The sequence below is a fragment of the Heptranchias perlo genome, chromosome 26 (genome assembly GCF_035084215.1).
Source record: "Heptranchias perlo isolate sHepPer1 chromosome 26, sHepPer1.hap1, whole genome shotgun sequence".
Classification (NCBI taxonomy): Eukaryota; Metazoa; Chordata; class Chondrichthyes; order Hexanchiformes; family Hexanchidae; genus Heptranchias; species Heptranchias perlo.
The window spans coordinates 30,678,741-30,701,812 of record NC_090350.1 but is presented as its reverse complement, the minus strand read 5'-3'; the positions used below and the strand labels follow the sequence as shown (position 1 = coordinate 30,701,812).

Sequence of the window (23,072 nt, the reverse complement as noted above, 5' to 3'; positions counted from 1 at the left end):
ATGACATCAATTTAAACCCTAATACTTTACACCAGTGAATAGAAAAAGTTTGGTACATATGGAGCATTTTAAAATCTTACATTAAATTTGTTTTAATCAGAATAGATAGTGCACTCAACCAATCAAGCAAGAAAAGGCAAGACAACAGTGAAAAACTGTGACAAGGATGTTGTTGCCGCTTGAGAAGCAAAAAAAACACAGGAATCACCATTTTTTTCCCCCTTAGGGGCTTAGGTAATCATTTGCCAATATTTATCCAGAGACTAAGCTGTCTTCAATCCTCAAAGAATGGATTGGTACATTCTCAGCTTTTCCTTTTTTGTTAGATCAATACATGATGGTGCACAGTCAGCTTGGACTTAAAAAAGATGTTATTTACTTTCCTTGCAATCTAACAAAACACCTACATCACAACATCTGTAATATTTTAGACATGTGTAATACTGCTTTCCTGCTTAATTACATTAGGAAATTATTAATGCAACATCTAGAATTCGTTTGACCTTGGAAAGCATCAACAAAATGCCAAAGCCTCCATCCCGCTTCAACCATCCATGCAAGTCCTGCTAATGTTTAAAAATATCTAAATATTTCCCCCTGACAGTGAAAATCCCTCTGTTCAAAGTATTTTCTTTCCTTCCCTTTATTTTGTGTCCCACCTTCACTGGACAAAAATGTGAACTATACTGCTCTGAAATTGGATGTGCAATATAGTATCTTGTGACAGCCCTTCCAGTTTTGCCTCTGTTGTTGTGGGGCAACAGCTGCCTCTACACCACTGGAGGATTATAATGTGAGTTACATTCTACTACTGCATGGTGCAACGTGTTGGTGTACAATCATCCAAATTTTCTTTTTTTTTTCCATTTAGGAATTCCCATACCATACTCCCATTTATCTAGCTTCAAATGCTGGTAAAGCATCTCCCACATCCGTTAATTTAATTTGGAGGTGCTTCCATGTGGGTAAGTGCCTCATCTTAATACTTTCCATCATTCTGATGGCCTGACACTCAGACTCAGTTTTCTAAATACGACACACTGTTTAAAGAAAAATTGCTCTAGGCAATTACAGTCCATAATCACATAATTCAGTAAATAAGGCCTTTGTGCAATATTGAGCCAAATAGATCAGAAAGGTTCCAGCTAAGATCACTGGATTGAGTTGATCAAAGTCAGAAGTGGTCGGGGCACAACAGTGCCCATGGTCTATGGAAAAGTGAGGAAAAGTCAGTTGGGATTCCTGCTCATCATTACTATCCAGTGACCCTGGTCAGAAAGGGCACGTGTAGACAGCCATAGAAGGCAGAAATGGACTCTTCGGTCATGCCCTTCTAGGATCAAAGAGCCTGCTAGCACTCACTGAGTTCACACATGAAGAATGTCCACTTGGGCATGGTACTAAAAAGCTTCTGACACTGTACCCCAGCATAGATTAGTGTCTTCGATAGGAGAGGAGAGGTAAGGGGAGGGGAAAAATACTTCACAAACTATATTGCATTCAAAATACATACGATTTATCTCAACTCCAATTTCATTATTACTACAGTAATAATGACTAAAGTAAAATTGACTAAAGTGAAAACTGGAATTCCTTAAAAAGTGACAGGGATTAAATGTATTCAGACTTTCCTCAATTCACATGGAGATTTCAAAAATAACTTTTATACAGCAACTTTCAAATAACAAAAGATCCCATGGCACTTCATAGGGAGTGCAGTGGCCATCAAGTAGGACTTAAAGGAGGTGACTGAATGCACAAAGATATAAGGTTGAGGTCAAAGATCAGCCATGATCTGATTGAATGGCGCAGCAGGCTCGAGGGGCCGTATGGCCTACTCCTATTGCTTATGTTCTTATAAGTTTAAAAAAAGTTTGAGGATGGGAAGGAAGGTGGCAAAGCAAAGAGGTTTAATAAGAGAATGCCAGAGTGCAGGAGCTTGGTGGTTGAAGTCTCTGGCATTGAGGGCACACAGTAGATCAGAGTTTGACATCCTCTTTCCACAAAAGTCAATGTGAGTCATCTGATGAGGGGTCAGTAGCTGCCCTTTTCTGGAGACTTCCACTTGCTAATTTGGATCATTCTGATATATAGAGCAACAGATTGATTAATGGAAAGAATTTACTAGTCAATAGCATGCTGCCAGACACTGATAACTGGCCTCACAGGTGAATGCCACTGCCTGGGATTGGATGCCACTCAACAACCACGAAGAGTGGAATGAGGTAAAAGGTGGGTCACAGACCCATCAAGGATGCCGAATCGGAATAATCACCATGCACTGTCTCCCCGGTAAGAAGTCAATAGAATCACTGGAATGGGAAATGGGGGCAGGGTAAAAGTAGTGGATGGTGATCACCTGGATTGGGGATCCTCACTGTGTCCTAGAACCAGACAAGAGCCTCCCCTAACCAAGCTAGTTAATTTACTAGGAGCCCCCAGGTGACCCATGCTTACTTGGAAAATGTTTTTGTTTAGATATCCCATTTCTAATAGGAGAAAAGGGCCAACAGGAGGAAAGCCTTCCACTGCTGGGCTAGAATTGAATTTGGGAGGCTGCTACAAAAATTGATGTGCAGCAGCCAAACGAACACCCGATACTGAAATCTGGTTGGCTGCTTCCAACAGGGGGAGCCAGTATGAACAGACAAGTAATTTGGAGGTTCATTGACCAGGGATACTGTTGCACAATAGGCCCTGAGTTGGTAGTCTCACCCTTTGTTCCAGAGATTATTTACATGGAGGGCAATCTTAATATTCCAGATTGACATGGCTCCAAGGCTTCAGCTCCTCCTCAGAGGGGAATGATGATTTTTCTGCCAGCAGATCCATTCTAAGACCAAACACAGGTTATGTGACTGCTTTGTCTGTCTGAACTGGTAGTTTAACTGCCTTCTCATTCTGACTCTGACTTCTCCATCTTTGACCTCCCATTTTGTTCCAACCAGGCTCAATGCAAGCTTCAGTAATAGTACATTCTCTTGGGTACACCTTCGCCCTCTAGGTTTATTGTACCACCGCTGGATTACACTTCATCCAGATGGGTCCAGCTCTGATTTTACAATGGTATCCATCATCCACTCTATTAAATGTAATAGATGTGTATCATTGTAAAATGGACAACTATTCTAATTTAAAAATGAGAGAATGTATATTAGACCAAAGATAACTAGATTTTAGTTGTATCAAATGAGGTACCAGGTGGTAGTGTGTGGAAGCAAACTTCCACTCTATAAAAGTTATTTGATGGGCAAAGCTTCTACACAATGTGCTATCGACATGACTCAATGATTCACATACAACATCCTGACAAGCAGTGGAAACAGTAGATTCTTTTAGCCAAGCTAGTAGTATGCTCTTCTCACAAAAATTATCCTTCTAACTCGACATTAGCCAATAACTCAAATAAAATGAGCAACTTGAGTTGGTAAGCAAATCAATAATCTCAATATTACACCAAATTAAACCAGAAGAAACATTCCTGCTTCAGTGCTAGCCTGCTGGGATCTAAGAGGATTATTAGAACACATTTCCCACCATTCCTTGTAAAGCACCCCAAAATCCATAAAAAATTGTAATTTTTTTCTCAATACCAGATAGATGGAACTCACAAAAAGTACAGCTCTCATTTTCAAGAGATCAGGCACAAATACTAAACATGCAGTAAAGCTTAAAGTTTGCACAACAGAAATTTATTATAGAAAATAATTTAAGCAAGTTGGTGTACGTTTAATCTAAACTTTTCTGTTTCCGTATTTATCATCTGGTACTTCATTTGATAACAAAAAACATGTTCTAAGAATAAGTATGAAGCATCTGCCCCCCTGTCATGCCTCTATTTCTCCCCACCCTTGTCAAAAAATAACATTCTAGTTTTTATTAAAGAAAGCAAATGTTCATTTAAGAGTTCCTTCTGTGGTCTAGATCTAAAATCTAGTACTCTTCCAGTTTTACTTTAATCAAAACTTTCTTATTTCAATATTTAGTGCCATAGCTGCTTTCATTGGGTTGTCAAGTTAATCAATCTTCTGTTGCACCATTGCCCTCCAGAGGCAAAAGACACAACTACAGGTCAACATATGCCACCTGCATAGCACCTGAATAAACTAAACTCAGTTATTAACACAGGTAACAGCAGAATCATTTGTTTCAATGGACAATAATTAACAGCTTAGGTGGATAATTATTAAGCTATGAATTATATGCAAGGAAGTTACCACCAATGTAATAGCACAAAGTACTACATTTCAATGGCAAAAAAACAAATACAAATGTTTGGGTCTGAACTGTGGTGTAGCTTCAGAAAATAAATTAAAATCACTTCATTTAATTCATGCCCATGATTGACTGCAGCAAGATGAGCATGCAAGGGCAACTCTTCAAACTTGCACATTCACAATTGCTCAAATTATGCACTGCTATTTTAATGAGACAAGATTTTGAGACTAATGTCATGAGTGTTTTGTAAGGTGTAGCAGAGACTGCAGTTAAAGCAACCTATTAATATTGGGCACAGGATGTGCTGAAATTGGATTTCCTTTATTCCTATAGCAATTCAAGAAAAGATGCCAATTACATCTTGCTGTCGTATGTGGAAGTTGCTGTCAACTTACTGGGTGAGATTACATAAAATGCACAGCATTTGGCCCAACAGGTCCATGCTGGTGTTTATGCTGCACAAGAGCCTCCTCCCTCCCTACTTCATCTAACTCTATCAGCATATCCTTCTATTCCTTTCTCCCTCATGTGCTTATCTAGCTTCCCCTTAAATGCATCTATGCTATTCACCTCAACTACTCCTTGTGGTAGTGAGTTCTAGATTCTAACCATTCTCTGGGTAAAGAAGTTTCTCTTGAATTCCCGATTGGATTTATTAGTGACTATCATATTTATGGCCCCTAGCTCTCGTCTCTCCCACAAGTAGAAACATCTTCTCTAGTCTATCCTCTTAAACCGTTCCATAATCTTAAAAGACCTCTATCAGGTTACCCCTCAGTCTTGTCTTTTCTAGAGAAAAGAGCCCCAACCTGTTCAATCTTTTCTAATAGGTATAACCTCTCAGTTCTGGTATCATCCTAGTAAATATTTTTTGCACCTTCTCCAGTGCCTCTATGTTCTTTTTATAATATGGACACCAGAATTGTTAACAGTACTCCCAAGTCTGGTCTAACCAAGGTTTTATACAAGTTTAACATAACTTCCCTGCTTTTCAATTCTATCCCTCTGGAAATGAACCCGTGCTTTGCTTTTTTTTTCAAATGGTCTTAACTTGTGTCACTACTTTTAGTGATTTGTGTATCTGTATCCCCAGATCCCTCTGCTCCTCTACCCCATTTAGACCGTATGTGGCCTCCTTATTCTTCCTACCAAAATGTAGCACCTCACACTTGTCTATATTGAAATTCATTTGCCAATTACACGCCCATTCTGCAAGTTTATTAATGTCATATATTTTGTCGCAGTCCTCCTCAGTATTAATTATATCCCGCAATTTGGCATCGTCCGCAAATTTTGAAATTGTACGCCCAATTCCCGAATCCAAATTGTTTATGTAAATAGTAAACAACAGTGGTTCCAGTACCGATCCTTGTGGAACACCACTTCCCACTTTTTGTCCATCTGAGTAACGACCTTTAACCCCTACTGTTTTCTGTTTAGTAGCCAGCTTGCAACCTATCCTGCTAACTGTCCCGAGTCTACTATGCGGTACCTTATCGAAGGCCTTTTGAAAATCCAAATATATTACATCTACTACATTACCGTTGTCTACCCTTTCTGTTAGTAATTCAAAAAATTCAATAAGGTTGGTCAAGCATGACCTTCCCTTTTGAAATCCATGCTGACTATTCTTTATTTTATTTTTGATTTATAGATGCTTGACTATCGCATCTCAAGCAAACACCTTAGTGAACGTTTGAGTGTTTTGCAGCACATCAACCACCTTCTGAGGAGTTTTGAATCTTTAAACTCAGGGCTCCCTCTAGCTGGCTTATTAGCAGTGCTTGCCAGCCACTACCAGATAGTTTAGTTCCAAATATTGGCGCAACACTTACAATCAGTTAAACTCCCAATGAGCTGACTTATCTCTTGAGTTATTCTTAGCACTTCCAGGTAATAAAGTACCCTCTGATGGTCTGACTTTACGCTTAGTCAACTGATTAAATCAGATTGAACCAGATGCAGATTATTCTGGAAACCCACTGAAAGAAACCTTCAGCCGACAAATACCATATTATTTCTCCCTTTTCCCCCACATCTTCAAATGCTTCCTATTTAGTACATCTCACTTCAACAGTAATTCCTGGTGTTCTCCCAGAACATTAGTATCAAAAGCACTTCAATAAATCTCATTTTTTGAGAGAAAAAAAATGCCTATACAGCACCTTTCATGACCTCAGGATGTCCCATAGCACTTTACAACTAACAAATTACTTTTGAAATGTAGTCACTTATAATGTAGAAAAACACAACAGCCATTGTGTACAGTAAGGTACCACAAACAGCAGTAAGATAAATGACCAGATATTCTGTTTTAGTGGTGTTTGTCAATGTATACAAACTTCAGCCAGGACCTTGGGAGAACTCTCTTGCTAATCTTCGAATAGTGCAGAGGGGGCCTCAGTTTAACGTCTCATTCGAAAGGTGGCACCTTCGACAGTGCAACACTCTCTCAGTAAAGCAATGGCGTGTTAGCTGAGATTATTTTCCATAGGAAAACACAAAACACAAAACAATCTGCTCCAGTTACTTAAATGACCTTTTCTGTCCCATTCCTAGCTTTTTGTTTTAGAATTTGATGGACACTGCCCATCCCCTTTAATGCACATCTGCTGCAAGATTTTGCAATATTGATATCACCATCAATATTGACGTCGTTGTACTACACTACAAGCTGATTATTGGAGAAGTTTTGTGCACACTGCATTTTTCAGTGCACTGACAAGCACAGTGCAGCTTCACTTTATTAAAATCAAAATTCCAAATCAAAAGTCTAAACCAATAGTGCAGTCATGACAAATACAAAGAAGGAAAAATAATGCATATATTAAAAGAAAAAGCTAAAACCTACATAAAATACATTTCATTATGCAAGTATCCATTTCATAAATCAGATCCAATTATGTATAACATTTTTGGTAACCATTTATTTCAACAGTCTTCAGGAGGTCCATAGCAAACTCTGCACATAATATTTAGTTGCATACAATTCTAATTAAATACATTCTCTTGAGTATCCCTCTAGGATAAGGCTCGGTAAGTCCTGTTGAAATTACTTGGAGTAACTCCAGATAACAAATACAATTCCCCACCCCTGAAAGATAAGACCAAAGCAGGGAGGAAATTATAGAAATTCATTAACCCATCCACCCGATTTCTGAATAATGCTGTATAATTACAAAATTTACCAGAAAACACCAAGAAAATAATCTGTTAAATTTAGATCAAGATATTTTTAAATTTTGAACACTATTGATTATGTTATTGTACACAAGATTCCATCTTATGTTAGTTTTGACTAGTGCTAAATTTGCATAGTTTGTCAGTGAAGCTCTCTCCTCACATCTATTTGCTGAATGATTGCATAAGCAAGATGTAGAAACACCTACAAATGATGTAAACAAAGATTAAATTGCAGTCCCCTCATAAATTTAGTCATTTTTGGTCAACCATTATATGCTTCCTTAAAATTACCAGTATACACCTGTTGGCAATTAATACAAGCAGTTGGTACATTATTTTAGCACCATGTTGCCATATTAAAAAATAAAAATAAATCATTACGGCCTGAAGACTCCTACAAAAGACATTTTATACATGTTCCCCTTAAAATTTTGTTCAATAAAGCACTTTGGTGACATTGCTAATTAGACAGAAGACAGGTTGGTATGATTGCTTGGGGACTATTAAGTCAATAAGAATATTTTAAAAGAATTATCTAAACTCGATTAGCACTAGCAAATGTGAGAATCTGGACTCAATTATATCTGCATATTTTTATATAGTTGGTGTGCAACAGATTATAGAATTCTATCATTCTAACTACAGTATTTAATTAAAAGGCAGAATACCATTAATTTATATGGAAGGAAATATTGGCTGATAAATACATTATTTCATTTGTTGGATGATCACATACACTGCAATTAAAATCTGGTATAAGGCTGTAAGCTGTTTTCATTTTAGTAATCCAGTGGTTTGTAGCACATTTATCCTCCTCCTTGTTGAAATGTGTGTACATGCACTGCATATGGTGAATCCTACGTGGACAAGTCTATCTTATTGCTGTGTAAATGTGGCACTTCATACATTATAAGCCCTCCATAATAATGCCAAGTTTTCTTGTCTGACATGCATCTTCCCAACAGATTCACAGCCTGTGCAAATAATACATTAGAGTACTACATCTATGTGTGAAGGCATTGATGGAAAAGGTTTGGCTTTTCAAACAGAAGAATATTGGCAGCTGGTGATTAATGTGTCAGCATAGCCCAGCTTAGTCAGACCATTCCTCGTCATCAAATTCCGATTCTTCAGAATCGCTGTATTCAACTGCTATACGTCGAGACAAGATCGTGGCCACGTCATTTCCAACATGGTCCCGCTTTTCCTCTTGTTCTCGCTGCTCTTCAACTTTACGAAGCTGGAAGCCTATTGAACAAATCAAATAGGTTTTAGATGCTAGGTTCATCATTTACATTAAAAAGTTATCTGACTGAGTCTTGTTTTCAGCTTTAGATCAATCACTGTGAATGCAACAGCATTTTAATGCTGGAGACTGTCAAGATATTAGCACTTTCAAATTGCACTGGGGACAGATTATGCCAGCATCTCTACAATCTGATTTCATTGTGTTGTTGAATTTTTCACTGTTCTATCATGAGAGCTGTTGCTATGAATTCAGACAAAATTAAAAGGGCATTCAAAAATTTTCAATAAAGCAAAAGAACCCACAATCGAAGTGATAATAAACAAGGTGTATGTAAACTTATCCAGATTGTAACATTACATGCTACATTCTGGTACTCAGCTTCACTGTCTGCCAAAAAAAGTCTCAAAAATACACGTCTGCAACTTTTCCACTCAGCTAGACTGCAGTACTCCGAAAGGACAGCAGTGAGCCTGTAGTTCTGTCTATACAAAAGTGATTGACTTTACACATGCCATCAACTAAAACCTGTATCTATCTATTATAAAGAATTTGTCTATTACAGACATTGCATTAGTCGATGGTAACCTGTCAATAAGGTATAATTCAGGTGGTTATCAGGGACCAATCTTCTCCACCCAGCCTTCTCTTGCTTAGTTTGCTGTAATATGAAGCCATTTAGATCCTTTCTCCATGACCAACCTCAGCCTTTCCTTGCTCGGTCTCCTCAGTGTCACTGTATTGGTTCTGCTTCTCTGCAAATGCACTCCCTCCCAACCCTGGACCCACTCTTACATGCTCTCCCAGTCCCTTTGGCAGCCCCAAAACCCAGGCTCCAATCTCCCCGCTCCCACACAACCCCAGGTCTCTTTCCACTGTCTTAGCTCTGGGCCCCAGCCTCAATGTCTTCACCTGACACATGAACACTTTCCAGTAGATGTCAATGGACAGCAATCTAGAGCATCAAACCTAGACTTTTGCTTCTCTCTAGTCCAGAAGCACTGTAACCAAGTGTATCACTTCTTTTGACACCCTGATTGAAATCAGCTAACTCAGCACTAATTCTCAAACTTTCCTGGTCTATATAGCTCAATTACACCCCACAGTTATCAGGTGAGCCCTAGCAGTTTTTCGTTTTAAAAAGAAAATTGGAATTGAAGGGAAGAGTGAAATGATATACATAAAATCTGTAAGTTTTCTTTTACTTCATTTTGAATAATACATTTATTCTGGACTGCAATCACATTTCTCACAATCGAGTCACTGCATAAACTTCAAGTCTTCACAACTATATTGCTATTTTTTTATCAGTATTGCATACTAATGGTATTCAGTGTCAAGTTTCTTCCAAAGATAAATTAGCTATCCAGTGCGATATTCTTACTATCAACTGACCCGGTTAAAACCAAAACATTTAGATACTGTCAAAATTCCCCCTCCCCTTAAATAAAACAGTATTAAAAAGTAATCTGCAAATCAAAGTTTTACACAAATCAATGATCCTTCAGCTAAATTTGTGCTAAAGATGTTATAGTAATCTTAAGAGTTGTGTACTAGCTGTATGGAGAAAGCCATAGTCTTTGCCAAGAAATAACCACTACACTTCACTGCAAGAAGCATATGGTTACCAACTTTATGCAATTGGAAAATAAGCAAATTATATCAATTCTATAGACATTCCTAGCTCCCTCTGTATGACTAACCAAAATAGCATAACCTGCTTTACCTTGCCGAATAGCAGATAGCAAGTCGGTCCTAGCATCACTCACTGGTGGCAAAGATGCTTTGGGTTTAAGCTCCGAAGACTGTGGTGGAGGTGGTGGTGCTGTGCCTCCGCCAAAGGATAATGGTGGTGGGCCTGGTGGTGGTGGACCAGGAGGTGGTGGAGGGGGAGGAGGTGGTGGTGGGCCTCCTCCTCCAGACGATAGGAACGGGTGGATAGGGGCAGGAGGGAACTGATCAGGTGGGGGAGGCGGAGGGGGAACTGATGGCGCATCAACACTAGGGGAATTTTGATTATATTGCATTGGAGGCATTGAGGGAGGTGGCGGTGGTGGAGCAATTGGAGGTACATGTCCCTCAAGTCCCATGAATGGTGGTGGAGGTGGTGGTGCTGGTGGTGGAGCAAGTCCGACTCCCACTGGTAGGCCAGCAGGTGGTGCTGGAGGAGGAATACTTGGGCTGACAAGACTAATCCTTTTAAGGGTTGAAGAATCCATTTGCATATCCATGGCATTGCTGCAAGAAAAATAAAAACAATTAGCACACACACAAAAATACAACTTCACACACACAAGATGCCAATTTAACCTTCTCACTAACATGGCTTTGCTACAGTGAACATTAGGAACATTTATTCTACATTCATAAAATTCTACTTTTCGATAACCTTGTAAACCTATGTGAAAGGTTTACTCCATCACTGCCATAAAATCACATTATAACAAACCCTTTACAAACGTGTTTGGTCCCTGTGGAAGTCCACTGAAGTCGTGAAGTTTAAGTCATGCTGGCGTTGCTTGGCATAAACACAGGGTACTGTTGGAAACAACTACAAGGACAGATGCTTCACAAAACTTACTGGCGGTTGCTTTTGTGCAGAAATACTAGGATAAATTGTATTTAGATAAACTGAACGGCAACCAGATCGCATATAGCCTAAACACATGGTCCAGCATTCCTGGTTTAGCAAGCAATCATTGACTCTGTGTTTAAGTTTCTTCATATGAGGGGCATAGTTTCAGGTACAGGTAGAAGAAACGAAGTGTGAAGCTACACGAGCTGGCACTTATGCTTATTTTTTTGTGTTTATGCCAAATGTTGAGGTACAATGACAGCAACACTAATGTTCCTGGCAAAAACATTACAAGTCACCATAAGCACCAGCAACTCAAGTGGTGCTGGTTCAGGTAGAATTTTGTAGAGGACAGTCAGCCTGATATGTTGCCTTCGGTGTTAGAAAGGGGAACTCTAGTATGCTGTAAACCACTCATGGAACCTTACAAACCAACCTACAGTATACTATTTGGAAATTGGGGTGGGGGAAATCCAAGAATCTTGTGGAAGATAACCTTGTTTATTATCACTTACATTGTGGGTTCTTTTGCTTTATTGAAAATTTTTGAATGCCCTTTTAGTTTTGTCTGACTTCATAGCAACAGCTCTCATGATAGAACAGAGAAAAATTCGACAACAGAATGAAATCAGATTGTCCAGATGCTGGCATAATCTGTCTCCAAAAAGATTAAGCAATGAGTCACGCACAGCACAGGTGTGCTGGACAAGAGAAGCTAATCAATCCAAAATCTGAAGGCCAGGAGGCAGCGGTTGAACGAAGTCCAGCTGAACACAAGGGGAACGAAGAACTTGAAGCAACCAGCAGCCAAGTGCGGAGAGGGCCCTAGTTCCAAACCGACAGAGAGGAGGTGCATCTGGCAGCTGGTGAAGCAGAGTATCAAAGTGCTAGCAGAGGGTGATCTAAAAAAAAATCTAGAAATTCAGTGAGCCAAAGGAGAAGCAAAGAATCGATCAGAAGCAGTGGAGGTTGATTCAAGGTTCCAAAGGAGATGGAAAGGTGGGTTTAACGAAACAATGAAGTAGTAAAAATTAATCCAGGAAACCAGCATTGACCTAGAAAACAGCCTTGAATGCTCTGCGGAAAACCCTCCCCTTCTTTGCCAGTTTCATTACTTTCAAGACTGAGACAGATAGATTTTTGTTAGGTAAGGGTATCAAGGGATATGGAGCAAAGACAGGTAATTGGAGTTGAAGCACATATCAGCTATGATCTAATTGAATGGCGGAGCGGGCTTGAGGGGCTGAATGGCCTACTCCTGTTCCTATGGCTTCAGACTTCCCAATGTTTAATTAGAGGGAATTGCAGCTCATCCAGGATCAGATGTTGGAAAAGCAGGCTGATAACAGAGGAAGTGGAGGGGTCGAGAAAGATAGTGGTGAGGTAGAGCTGGGTGTCAGCGTACATGTGGAATCTGATGTGATGTCTTTGGCTGATGCCGCTGGGTGGCAGCATGTAGATGAAGAACAGAGCTTGGGGGGGGGGGGGGGCGCAAGGGTAGATCCTTGAAAACCTTCCTTAAAATCTACCTCTGACAAAGCTTTTAGTCATCCCTCCTAATATCTCTTTCTTTGGCTCAGCATGGATTTTTATCTGATTGCACTTCTGAGAAGCGCCATGGGATGTTTTTCTATGCTAAAGGTGCTATGTTAATGTAAAGTTATTGTTGTTGGTGGGGTGGGGAATTACAACAATTTGCATTTATATAGTGCCTTTAACATAGGAAAATGTCCCCAGGCACATCACAGGAGCATAATAACGCCCAAGTGATACTGAGCCAAAGGAGGAGATATTAGGGCAGGTGACGAAAATCTTGGTCAGAGAGGTCAGTTTTAAAGGAGAATATAGAGCTCGAGAGGTTTAGCAAGGAAATTCCACAGCTTAGGGCCTAGAACGCTGAAGGCACAGCCACCAATGTTGGGACGAAGGTAGTGGGGGATGTACATGAGTCCAGAGTTGGAGGAACGCAGAGTTCTTGGAGAGTGGTAGGGCTGGAGGAGGTTACAGAGATCGGGAGGGGCAAGGAAATGGAGGGATTTGAATACAAGGGTGAGAATTTTAAAACTGAGGTGTTGGTGGTCCCTGAACCAATGTAGGTCAACAATCACAGTGAGATGGGTGAGTGGGACTTGGTGCAGGTTAGAATATGGGCAGTGGAGTTTTGGATGAGCTGAAGTTTATGGAGGGTGGAAGATGGCACCCTCAGGAGAGTACTGGAAGAGTCAAATCTGAAAATAACTAAAGCACAGATAGGGTTTCAGCAGCAGATGCACTGAGACGGGCCATGTTATGGAGGTGGAAGTAGGCGGTCTTTGTGATGATGATATGGGGTCGGATGCTCATATTTTCTGCATTTTTAATGGCATGAGAATGATTTGCATTAAAAAAAATGGAAAAACTTAACACGATTACGTTTTAAAAAAAAAAACATTCTGTGCCCAATGTGCATAAAGGATGGTTTGATGGCTTCAAACTTTACTTTTGATGCATAAAGATAGAATTGACACAGGAATATGGCGCAAGCTTAGCATTTTCCTCAGGCCCCAATTGTTTGTGCTGATTTCCACTTGTTTTATGCTGGGTTTAATTTTCTGGCATATGCTAATGAGATTCTCAGGAAATTTTGGAATAGCTAGCAGACGGAAATATCGATATAAATTTCAGCGTAATTTGCCAGTTGCTCCATTTCAAGAAGTTCTGTACTAAGATATTCAATGGTGCCCAGTGGTTTGTATAACAAGTTAGTTGGCAGTTAACTGTCAGTCAATCAACTGTAAGTAGGTCGCTGGCCAGGTGTTAATTAAACATTGTGTGATTGGAGGTTGATGACCAGCTGAAATTGGTTTGTGTCTGAAAGGTATATAAAAGGACGGTGGTTGCCAGTGTCCATCGCAAGCCAAGAACACATCACAGAGTAAGCTGGTAATGGAGTAAGATAGAAATAGAGTTAGAGAAAGGACTTTTGCAAGAGTTAGAATTAGGAGCAGAAGATGCTAAGTACGCTCAACTTTAGAATCTTACAGCATAGAAGAGGAGGCCATTCGGCCCATCGTGCCTGTGCCGGCCCTTTGAAAGAGCTATCCCAATTACGAACATACAAAATTTGACGGACAGGAAAAGACCAGCTGGTCCATCAAGCCTGCCCCGCACCATGGTGGACGTACCAGCGCGACCAAACGTGTAATCTCCTGGGAGAGGAAAAAAGCCCAGAGAAAACGCACTCCCACACCCCCACTTTCCCCATAGCCCTGCAAAACTTTTCCTTTTTGAGTTTATAATGGAACTCCAACAGCAACTTTCAAGACCATCACTGCAGGTACTCTATGTAATTGTAGCCTGTGCGCTGTGTAGCTAGCTCTACGCCCTTCACTTTAAGTTCTGATTATAACTGTGTTTATGGTTTAATTTTATAAATACTGCCATGGATTTATTGAGTTTGTATTTTTAGATTTGGACAATGTCAGTCATCTTGGGCTAAAGAACTCGGATGAAGCTGTGTAACTTTGAGACTGAAACCAATCTATTGGGCCAGGTGGTGGCAGAGTGGGTTAGAACATAAACCTGTCCGTGTCAGGAGTCCCAAAGGTGGCCTCTCGCTTCTGGGTTCAATCCAAGTCCTGAACAATGAGCTAAAAGTCTCATCTCCATGTGGGGGTAAGGTGAACGAGGAGCAATTTCAAACAACCTCTAAAAGGGGCATGGACCCAAGGCATAAAACAACCCATAATTTAGCACTAAGTTAGCCACCTCATTCAGCGATGCCACAAGGATGGCTGGTGTAGGGAAGGGACAAGTCAAACTGCAAGGACTTTGAGGTGCATTATCGATGCACAATAGTGTATGAACATAAGAAATAGGAGCAGGAGTAGGCCATACGGCCCCTCGAGCCTACTCCACCATTCAATAAAATCATGGCTGATCTTCGACCTCACTCCACTTTTCCTCCCGATCCCCATATCCCTTGATTCCCTTAGAGTCCAAAAATCTATCAGTACAGAGAGTTTTACTCTGCATCCAATCGTGCTGTATCTGCCCTGAGAGTGTTTGATGGGATTGTGTCGAGGGTGCTTTACTCTGTATCTAACCCATGTTGTACCTGCCCTGGGATTGTTTGATGGGATAGTGTAGAGGGAGCTTTAACTCTGTATCTAACCCATGCTGTACCTACCCTGGGAGTGTTTGATGGAGACACTGTAGAGGGGATCTTTGCTCTGCATCCGACCCATTCTGTACCTAGACCTGGGAGTATGTGATGCTGGCACTAGGTATCCAATTCCATTGTCCAGTCAAAGCATCTCACATGAATACTGGATTAAGCAGTTGGTGATGCCAGGGCATTGTTGATGATTGACTAGCCAACCTGGCTTGCTAATGGATCCTGGAGGGATAGATCTGTCATTGGGACTGGGATCCATCCCATTCTATGAAGCTCACAGCATCGATGGAGGCCATTCAGTCCATTGTGTCTGTGCCACCGCTTTTCTAGAACAATCCTAAACTAACCTTACTGCCCCACTCTTTCCTCATAGCTCTATATCTTCCTCTGATTCAAATATTTATCCAAATTTCCCTTAAAAGATGCAATAGTTTCTACCTCAAACAGTTCTTGTGGCAAAGCATTCCATGTTCCAACAACCTCTCTCCTCACCTCTGTGATAATTTTAAATTAATGACTCCTTAATCACTGACTCCCCAACCAGAGGAACTAATCTTTCCCTTTTCACACTACTACAGCTTCATAATTTTCAAATCCTCTATTAAATCTCTTCTTGGCTTTTTCCAACCTAGTGGAAACAGTCCCAGTATCTCAAGTCTCATTAAAGTAGAACAAACTAACTAAACCTAAAAATGGCAAAGGAAGGGGCAGTGATGTGTCATTCCTGCAAGGTATGGGAGTTTCAAGGATCAGATGTGGACTCAGGCAGATATGTCTGTAGGAAGCGTTAGCAACTCGCATCGCTCAAGCTCAAAATCTCAGAATTTAAGGAGACGGAGGCAATTCACATATCAGGGAGGGAGAGCAGTTTTTGAATCGAGAGTTTGAGAAGTCACTCCGATGAGAGATAAGGAGGAGGCAGTGGAGGAGAAAAGTTGCTAACTTTGAGAAGTGGGGAAAGGCAGGAAGGAACAGTGAGAACAGGAATGCCCAGAGCAACTTACACTCTCAAACAGATGCTGTGGGGGGAAATGAGAGATTTGGGCAGGGCCATCAAATAAATATCAATGGTTCCAACAAACAAGATATGGCTCAAGGTGGGGGTGAGGGAATGGAAACACAGATTGACATGCAGTAGTGATAGGGGGTTCAATAGTTAGAGACTGACAAAGTCCCAAATGCTACATTGCCTCCCAGGTGCAAGGGCAGAGGCCCTAGAAATTATATTTCAGGGCTCTTGTGAGTATGCTGGAGGACTAGAGGAAGGCCAATATAATAACCATTTTTAAAAAGGGGGACAGAGCTAATCAGAGTAATTACAAACCAGTTAGCTTAACATCTACAGTAAGGAAAATTCTAGAGTCTTTAAGGGTAAAATTACCACATATGTAGATATAGGAAATAATTAGAAATAGCCAGCAGGGATTTCACAAGGGACGACCGTGCTCGACAAACCTCAGATTTCTTTGGAGGTGGTGATGGGGGAAATGCAGTGGATGTAGCATACCTTGACTTAAGGAAAGCTTTTGACAAGGTACCACAAGTGAAATTATTCGAGAAGATTAAGCGGTACAGAATTAGGGGGGAGTATAGCAAACTGGATAAAAAATTGGTTAGAAGGAAGTAAACAGTCGGAGTTAAGGGCAGTTTTTCCAAAGTGGATGGAAGTGGGTGTTGGTGTTCCACCACACTCCACACTATAGGGAGGATATTGAAGCTTTAGAGAGGGTACAATGTAGATTCACCAGCATGCTGTCTAGTATAAGGAAATGCAAGTACAAAAACAGACTTGAAAATTTGGATCTTTCTTTGTTAGAACACCACAGATTGCGTGGCGATATGATAGAAGTGTTTAAAATTATGAAGGGACAGGACAGAGTGGATAGAAGCAGAATGTTCCCAGTCGCTGAGGGGCCATGGATACGAGATTAAATATGAGATTTAGAGCAGAGGGTAGGAGAAACTTCTTTAAATAGAGTTGTGAGGCTATAGAATTCACTTCCAAGATTAGTGGCTGAGGCAGAAACTATGTCAACTTTCAGGATTAGATTGGATCGGCGGATGAAGGAAAATGGGTTGAAAGGATCTGGGAACAGGATGGGTAAATGTGATTAGAACTATTTGCTCACGTGGAGGATGAATGCCAACACAGACTGGACCGAATGTCCAGATCCCATGTTGTAACTTCTATCTATTTCTATACTCTTTAATTTATCTCCCAATTCCGGAAACTCCCTATGCAGGATTCCAATTCTATTCTTTCCTGTGTTTTTGGATCCAACATAAGCCATGACTTCCGTCTGTCCCTCTTCCATCTTCAAAATATTTTGCACCTGCTCGGTTACATCCTTTAGCCTGGCAACTGGGAGGTATTACATCATTCTTGGCAGCAGCTCCTAAGCACTTATTTACTCTCTTAATAAACGAATCCTTGATTACTACGCGTTACTTCACTTCCCTCGCACCACCTTTGGTACTGTGGTATTGTCCGTGATTGTTCTTTTCCAAGTTCCAGGTATTTGATACTGAATGCCTGTTGTCAATTCAATACGCAGGACTTCCTCCTGCCGACTTATGATTTAATTTCTCAAATATATTTTTGGAGCAACTGCGCTGAACTCCTGTTGAGGCTAAAGCTCGATCCTCTACTGGCTTTTTGTACTATATTGGAGCCTCACTGCTCAAACTAGTTTATAAAGAATGAGTGAAGAGTTTGAATTTTGTACAAGTTCATTTTTTACTTGAATTGAAAACTAGTCGTATTAACCATTGATAAAAAGTTTCTAAATATCAGATGGCACTGTACCAGTTTATGTACTTTAAGTTAATTGATCTTACCCAAAATCAGGTGGTGGGGGAGGTAAATCAGCCCCTGGTGATGCTGGAGGAGGTGGAATGATTGAATCACGATAGCTTCCATGAGTTCTATAAACAAGATCCTCATTTCCATCTGAACTTATACTTCCATTGGGATAGATCTCATTGGTATTTGACCTGTGAAATAGTATAATTACCTGTAAATCTATGAATCCAAAAGTTTGCTCATCAGAACATGGAACATGATCTTTTATTTTAGGTCATAATAGATGGACATCACAATGAATAATTCACATTATTTTGTACTAAGTCTCATAACTAGTCATCATAATCAAATTAAAGAAAAATTAAAGAAATGCCTCATGAGAAAACTGGATCCTCTATTATATAATGCTCCACTCCTCCAATTGCACTGATCCCAGGTCTGTGTTGTGTTTGCTGATCTCAGCCAGGGTGGCAGCAGGAATTAGTCTTAATGTTTCTAAGTTAGAGAGGGGAAAATTAGCTAGGTATGATCATTTTTTAGCAATCATGTTGGAAATGCGTTTGCGAGGACAGGATGTCAGCTTGCCAGCACTCACCGTCTAAGTTGATATAGAAGCTTCTCGGGACACCAGTGCCTGTGGTACTGTGCCCCAAAGAGTCAATATATTCAGGAGAGAAGGGGCAGGGAGAAAATTGGTGGAAAAGTAGTCAAAAAAACATTGTGCATGTATAAAATTCAGAAAACAAAATGCAGGCAACAAATATTGCGCTGGTTTCCCATTGCACATGTTTTGCATGTTTAAAGATGAGCTAATCATTAGAAATCATCCATACAGAATTATGGAAAGGTTACAGCATGGAAGGAGGCCATTCAGGCCCATCGAGTTCGTGCCGGCTCTCTGCGAGAGCAATCCAGCTAGTCCCGCTCCCCCGCCCTATCCCCATAGCCCTGCAAATGTTTTCACCTTCAAGTACTTATCCAATTCCCTTCAGAAAGCCACAATTGAGTCTGCCTCCACCACCCCCTCAGGCAGTGCATTCCGGATCACAACCACTCACTGTGTAAAAAAGTCTTTCCTCATGTCACCTTTGGCAAAAGAACCAATCACCTTAAATCTATGTTCTCTGGTTCTTGACCCTTCCGCCAACGGGAACAGTTTCTCTCTATCTACACTGTCTAGACCCTTCATGATTTTGAATACCTCTCATCAAATCTCCTCTCAACCTCCTCTGCTCTAAGGAGAGCAACTCCAGCTTCTCCAGTCTATGCATGTAACTGAAGTCCCTCATCCCTGGAATCATTCTGGTAAATCTCTTCTGCACCCTCTAAGGCCTTCACATCCTTCCTAAAGTGCAGTGCCCAGAACTAGACAACACTCCAGTTGTGGCCGAACTAGTGTTTTATAAAGTTCATCATAACCACCTTGCCTTTGTACTCTTTGCCTCTATTTATAAAGCCCAGGATCCCATATGCTTTCTGAACCACTTTCTCAACCTGCCCTGCCACCTTCAACGATTTGTGCACATATACCCCCAGATCTCTCTGTTCACGCACCCTCTTTTAGAATTGTACCATTTAGTTTATATTACCTCTCCTCATTCTTCCTACCAAAACGTATCACTTCACACTTTTCTGCGTTAAATTTCATCTGCCACGTGTCCGCCCATTCCACCAGCCTGTCTATGTCCTCTTGAAGTCTATCACTATCCTCCTCACAGGTTTCTACCCTTCCAAGTTTTGTGTTATCTGCAAATTTTGAAATTGTACCCTGTACTCCCAAGTCCAAGTCATTAATATATATCAAGAAAAGCAATGGTCCTAGTACAGACTCCTGGGGAATACCACTATATACCTCCCTCCAGTCTGAAAAACAACCAGTCGGCACTACTGTTTCCTGTCACTTAGCCAATTTCGTAAAAAATGCTGCCACTGCCCCTTTTATTCCATGGACTTCAACTTTGATGGCAAGCCTATTATGCAGCACTTTATCAAACACCTTTTGAAATTCCATATACACATCAACCGCAGTGCCTTCATCGAACCTCTCTGTTAGCTCATCAAAAAACTCAATCAAGTTGGTTAAATACGATTTGCCAATTACCTCCCCATCAGTCCACTCTCAAATCATCAGCAAAGTGTGATGGAAGGTGTCGTCGACAGCGCTATCAAGCGGCACTTACTCACCAATAACCTGCTTACCAATGCTCATTTAGGGTTCTACCAGGGCCACTCGTCTCCAGACCTCATTACAGCCTTGGTCCAAACATGGACAAAAGAGCTGAATTCCAGAGGTGAGGTGAGAGTGACTGCCCTTGACATCAAGGCAGCATTTAACCGAGTGTGGCACCAAGGAGCCCTAGTAAAATTGAAGTCAATGGGAATCAGGGGGAAAACTCTCCAGTGGCTGGAGTCATACCTAGCACAAAGGAAGATGGTAGTGGTTGTTGGAGGCCAATCATCTCAGCCCCAGGACATTGCTGCAGGAGTTCCTCAGGGCAGTGTCCTAGGCCCAACCATCTTCAGCTGCTTCATCAATGACCTTCCCTCCATCATAAAAGGTCAGAAATGGGGATGTTCGCTGATGACTGCACAGTGTTCAGTTCCATTTGCAACCCCTCAAATAATGAAGCAGTCCGAGCCCGCATGCAGCAAGACCTGGACAACATCCAGGCTTGGGCTCGTAAGTGGCAAGTAACATTCGCACCAGACAAGTGCTAGGCAATGACCATCTCCAACAAAAGTGTGTCTAACCACCACCCCTTGACATTCAACGGCATTACCATCGCCGAATCCCCCACCTGGGGGTCACCATTGACCAGAAACTTAACTGGACCAGCCACATAAATACTGTGGCTACGAGAGCAGGTCAGAGGCTGGGTATTCTGCAGTGAGTGACTCACCTCCTGACTCCCCAAAGTCTTTCCATCATCTACAAGGCACAAGTCAGGAGTGTGATGGAATACTCTCCACTTGCCTGGATAAGTGCAGTTCCAACAACACTCAAGAAGCTCGACACCATTCGGGACAAAGCAGCCTGCTTGATTGGCACCCCATCCACCACCCTAAACATTCACTCCCTTCACCACCGGCGCACTGTGGCTGCAGTGTGTACCATCCACAGGATGCACTGCAGCAACTCGCCAAGGCTTCTTCGACAGCACCTCCCAAACCCGCGACACTACCACCTAGAAGGACAAAAGCAGCAGGCACATGGGAACACCACCACCTGCACGTTCCCCTCCAAGTCACATACCATCCTGATTTGGAAATATATCGCCATTCCTTCATCATCGCTGGGTCAAAATCCTGGAACTCCCTTCCTAACAGCACTGTGGGAGAACCTTCACCACACGGACTGCAGCGGTTCAACGCGGCGGCTCACCTCCACCTTCTCAAGGGCAATTAGGGATGGGCAATAAATGCTGGCCTCACCAGCGACGCCCACATCCCATGAACGAATTTAAAAAAATCTGTGCTGGCTTTCCTTAATTAATGCACATTTGTCCAAGTGACTATTAATTTTGTCCTGGATTATCGTTTCTAAAAGCTTCCCCACTACTGAGGTTAAACTGACTGGCCTGTAGTTGCTGGGTTTACTCTTACACCCTTGTTCAAAAAAGGGTGTAACATTTGCAATTCTCTAGTCCTCTGGCACCACCCCTATATGTAAGGAGGATTGTAAAATTGTGGCCAGTACCTCTGCAATTTCCACCTCAGCAAGCTAGGATGCATCCCATTTGGACCGGGTGACTTATCTATTTTAAGTACAGCAAGCCTTTCTAGTACCTCCTCTTATCAATTTTTAGCCCATCCAGTATCTCAACTATCTCCTCTTTTACTGTGACGTTTTATCTGGAAAAAAAGAACATCCTTTTCTGCAGAAGTTATCGTGAAAACTGTAGGATATTGCTGCTTCGAGTAAACCAGGGCTTTAAAATGGTCCTTTTGGTTTGCACAATCCTCAGTCACTCTCTTGCGCTCATTCACTCCCAGCTATCAGTGTGCGAGTGAGCGCAAGGTGACTAAGGAGCTTAAGAAAAAACACAGCTTTTGGCGCTTTAGTTATTAGGCTACTTGATAAACTACAAAGCTTTGAGGGCAAGATTCCCTTTTTCTAAATGCATTTTCTGTCTTTCCTATTTCTCAGTCTCATCGTATTCCATCCTCAGGCAAAAAACCTGCTGCTTGGCGACTTCTCGTGATTCCCTGAAATTCTTAACTAAGTGGCTTGCACACTTCACATTAGAGCTATGTCATTTTTATTCCTAAAGTAACTAGTCAGAACTGGAGAATACATATACGTTTTGTCGAAAGCATGTGAACCTGTGTTTTAAGCTTGGACAATCCTATCGCTGAGCAGAGTTACATGAAAATAGGTCACATTTTTAAAGCAAAACTAATGCGCCTAACTCAAATGAGTGAGGGTTAGCAGCCCTGCTGTAGCAATTAGATACATTAAATGGATCACTAGCACTAATTTAATCAACAACTGCAAAATTGCACTAAAGTTTTTCCTGCAACAGCAATTATATAAATACCTTGATTGACTTTGTTGCGTGACTGTGTTGCTTGCTGTGTTTGGGGGGGTGGGGGTGGGGGGAAAAGGAGAGGATTGTGACATTTAAAACAAAAGAAATAAATTGTTTTGTTTTTAGTTTCATTAAAAAAGTCTGTGTGTAGGATAATTTATTTCAGTATACAGGGTGTGTAGTTTCACCTCTATACTTGGTTACTATCCATTATAATCTAAAATATAAACAGGCACCACTCATCTATGGGAACCCGCTGCACCAAATTTTCAAATGTACTCAATACAAGACCAAGAAATGTCACAAGATATTTATCACTGCATTTAAAGTCAGAGCCCAAATATTAGTTTTTACAAATGACA

At 41.2% G+C, this 23,072-nt stretch overlaps 1 protein-coding gene across 1 annotated transcript in view; it reads right to left on the bottom strand.

Moving 5' to 3' along the window:
• Positions 1-7,130: 7,130 nt before the first annotated feature.
• The window catches only part of wasf2 (WASP family member 2), a 43,275-nt gene continuing 27,333 nt past the window's right edge, over positions 7,131-23,072 (bottom strand). The window contains exons 7-9 of the mRNA XM_068006689.1: positions 18,217-18,372; positions 10,374-10,885; positions 7,131-8,649 (exon numbers count right to left, since the gene is read on the bottom strand). Of these exons, the coding sequence (XP_067862790.1) occupies positions 8,495-8,649; positions 10,374-10,885; positions 18,217-18,372 (823 nt within the window). The 3' untranslated portion in view covers positions 7,131-8,494. The remainder of the gene's footprint in view (positions 8,650-10,373; positions 10,886-18,216; positions 18,373-23,072) is intronic.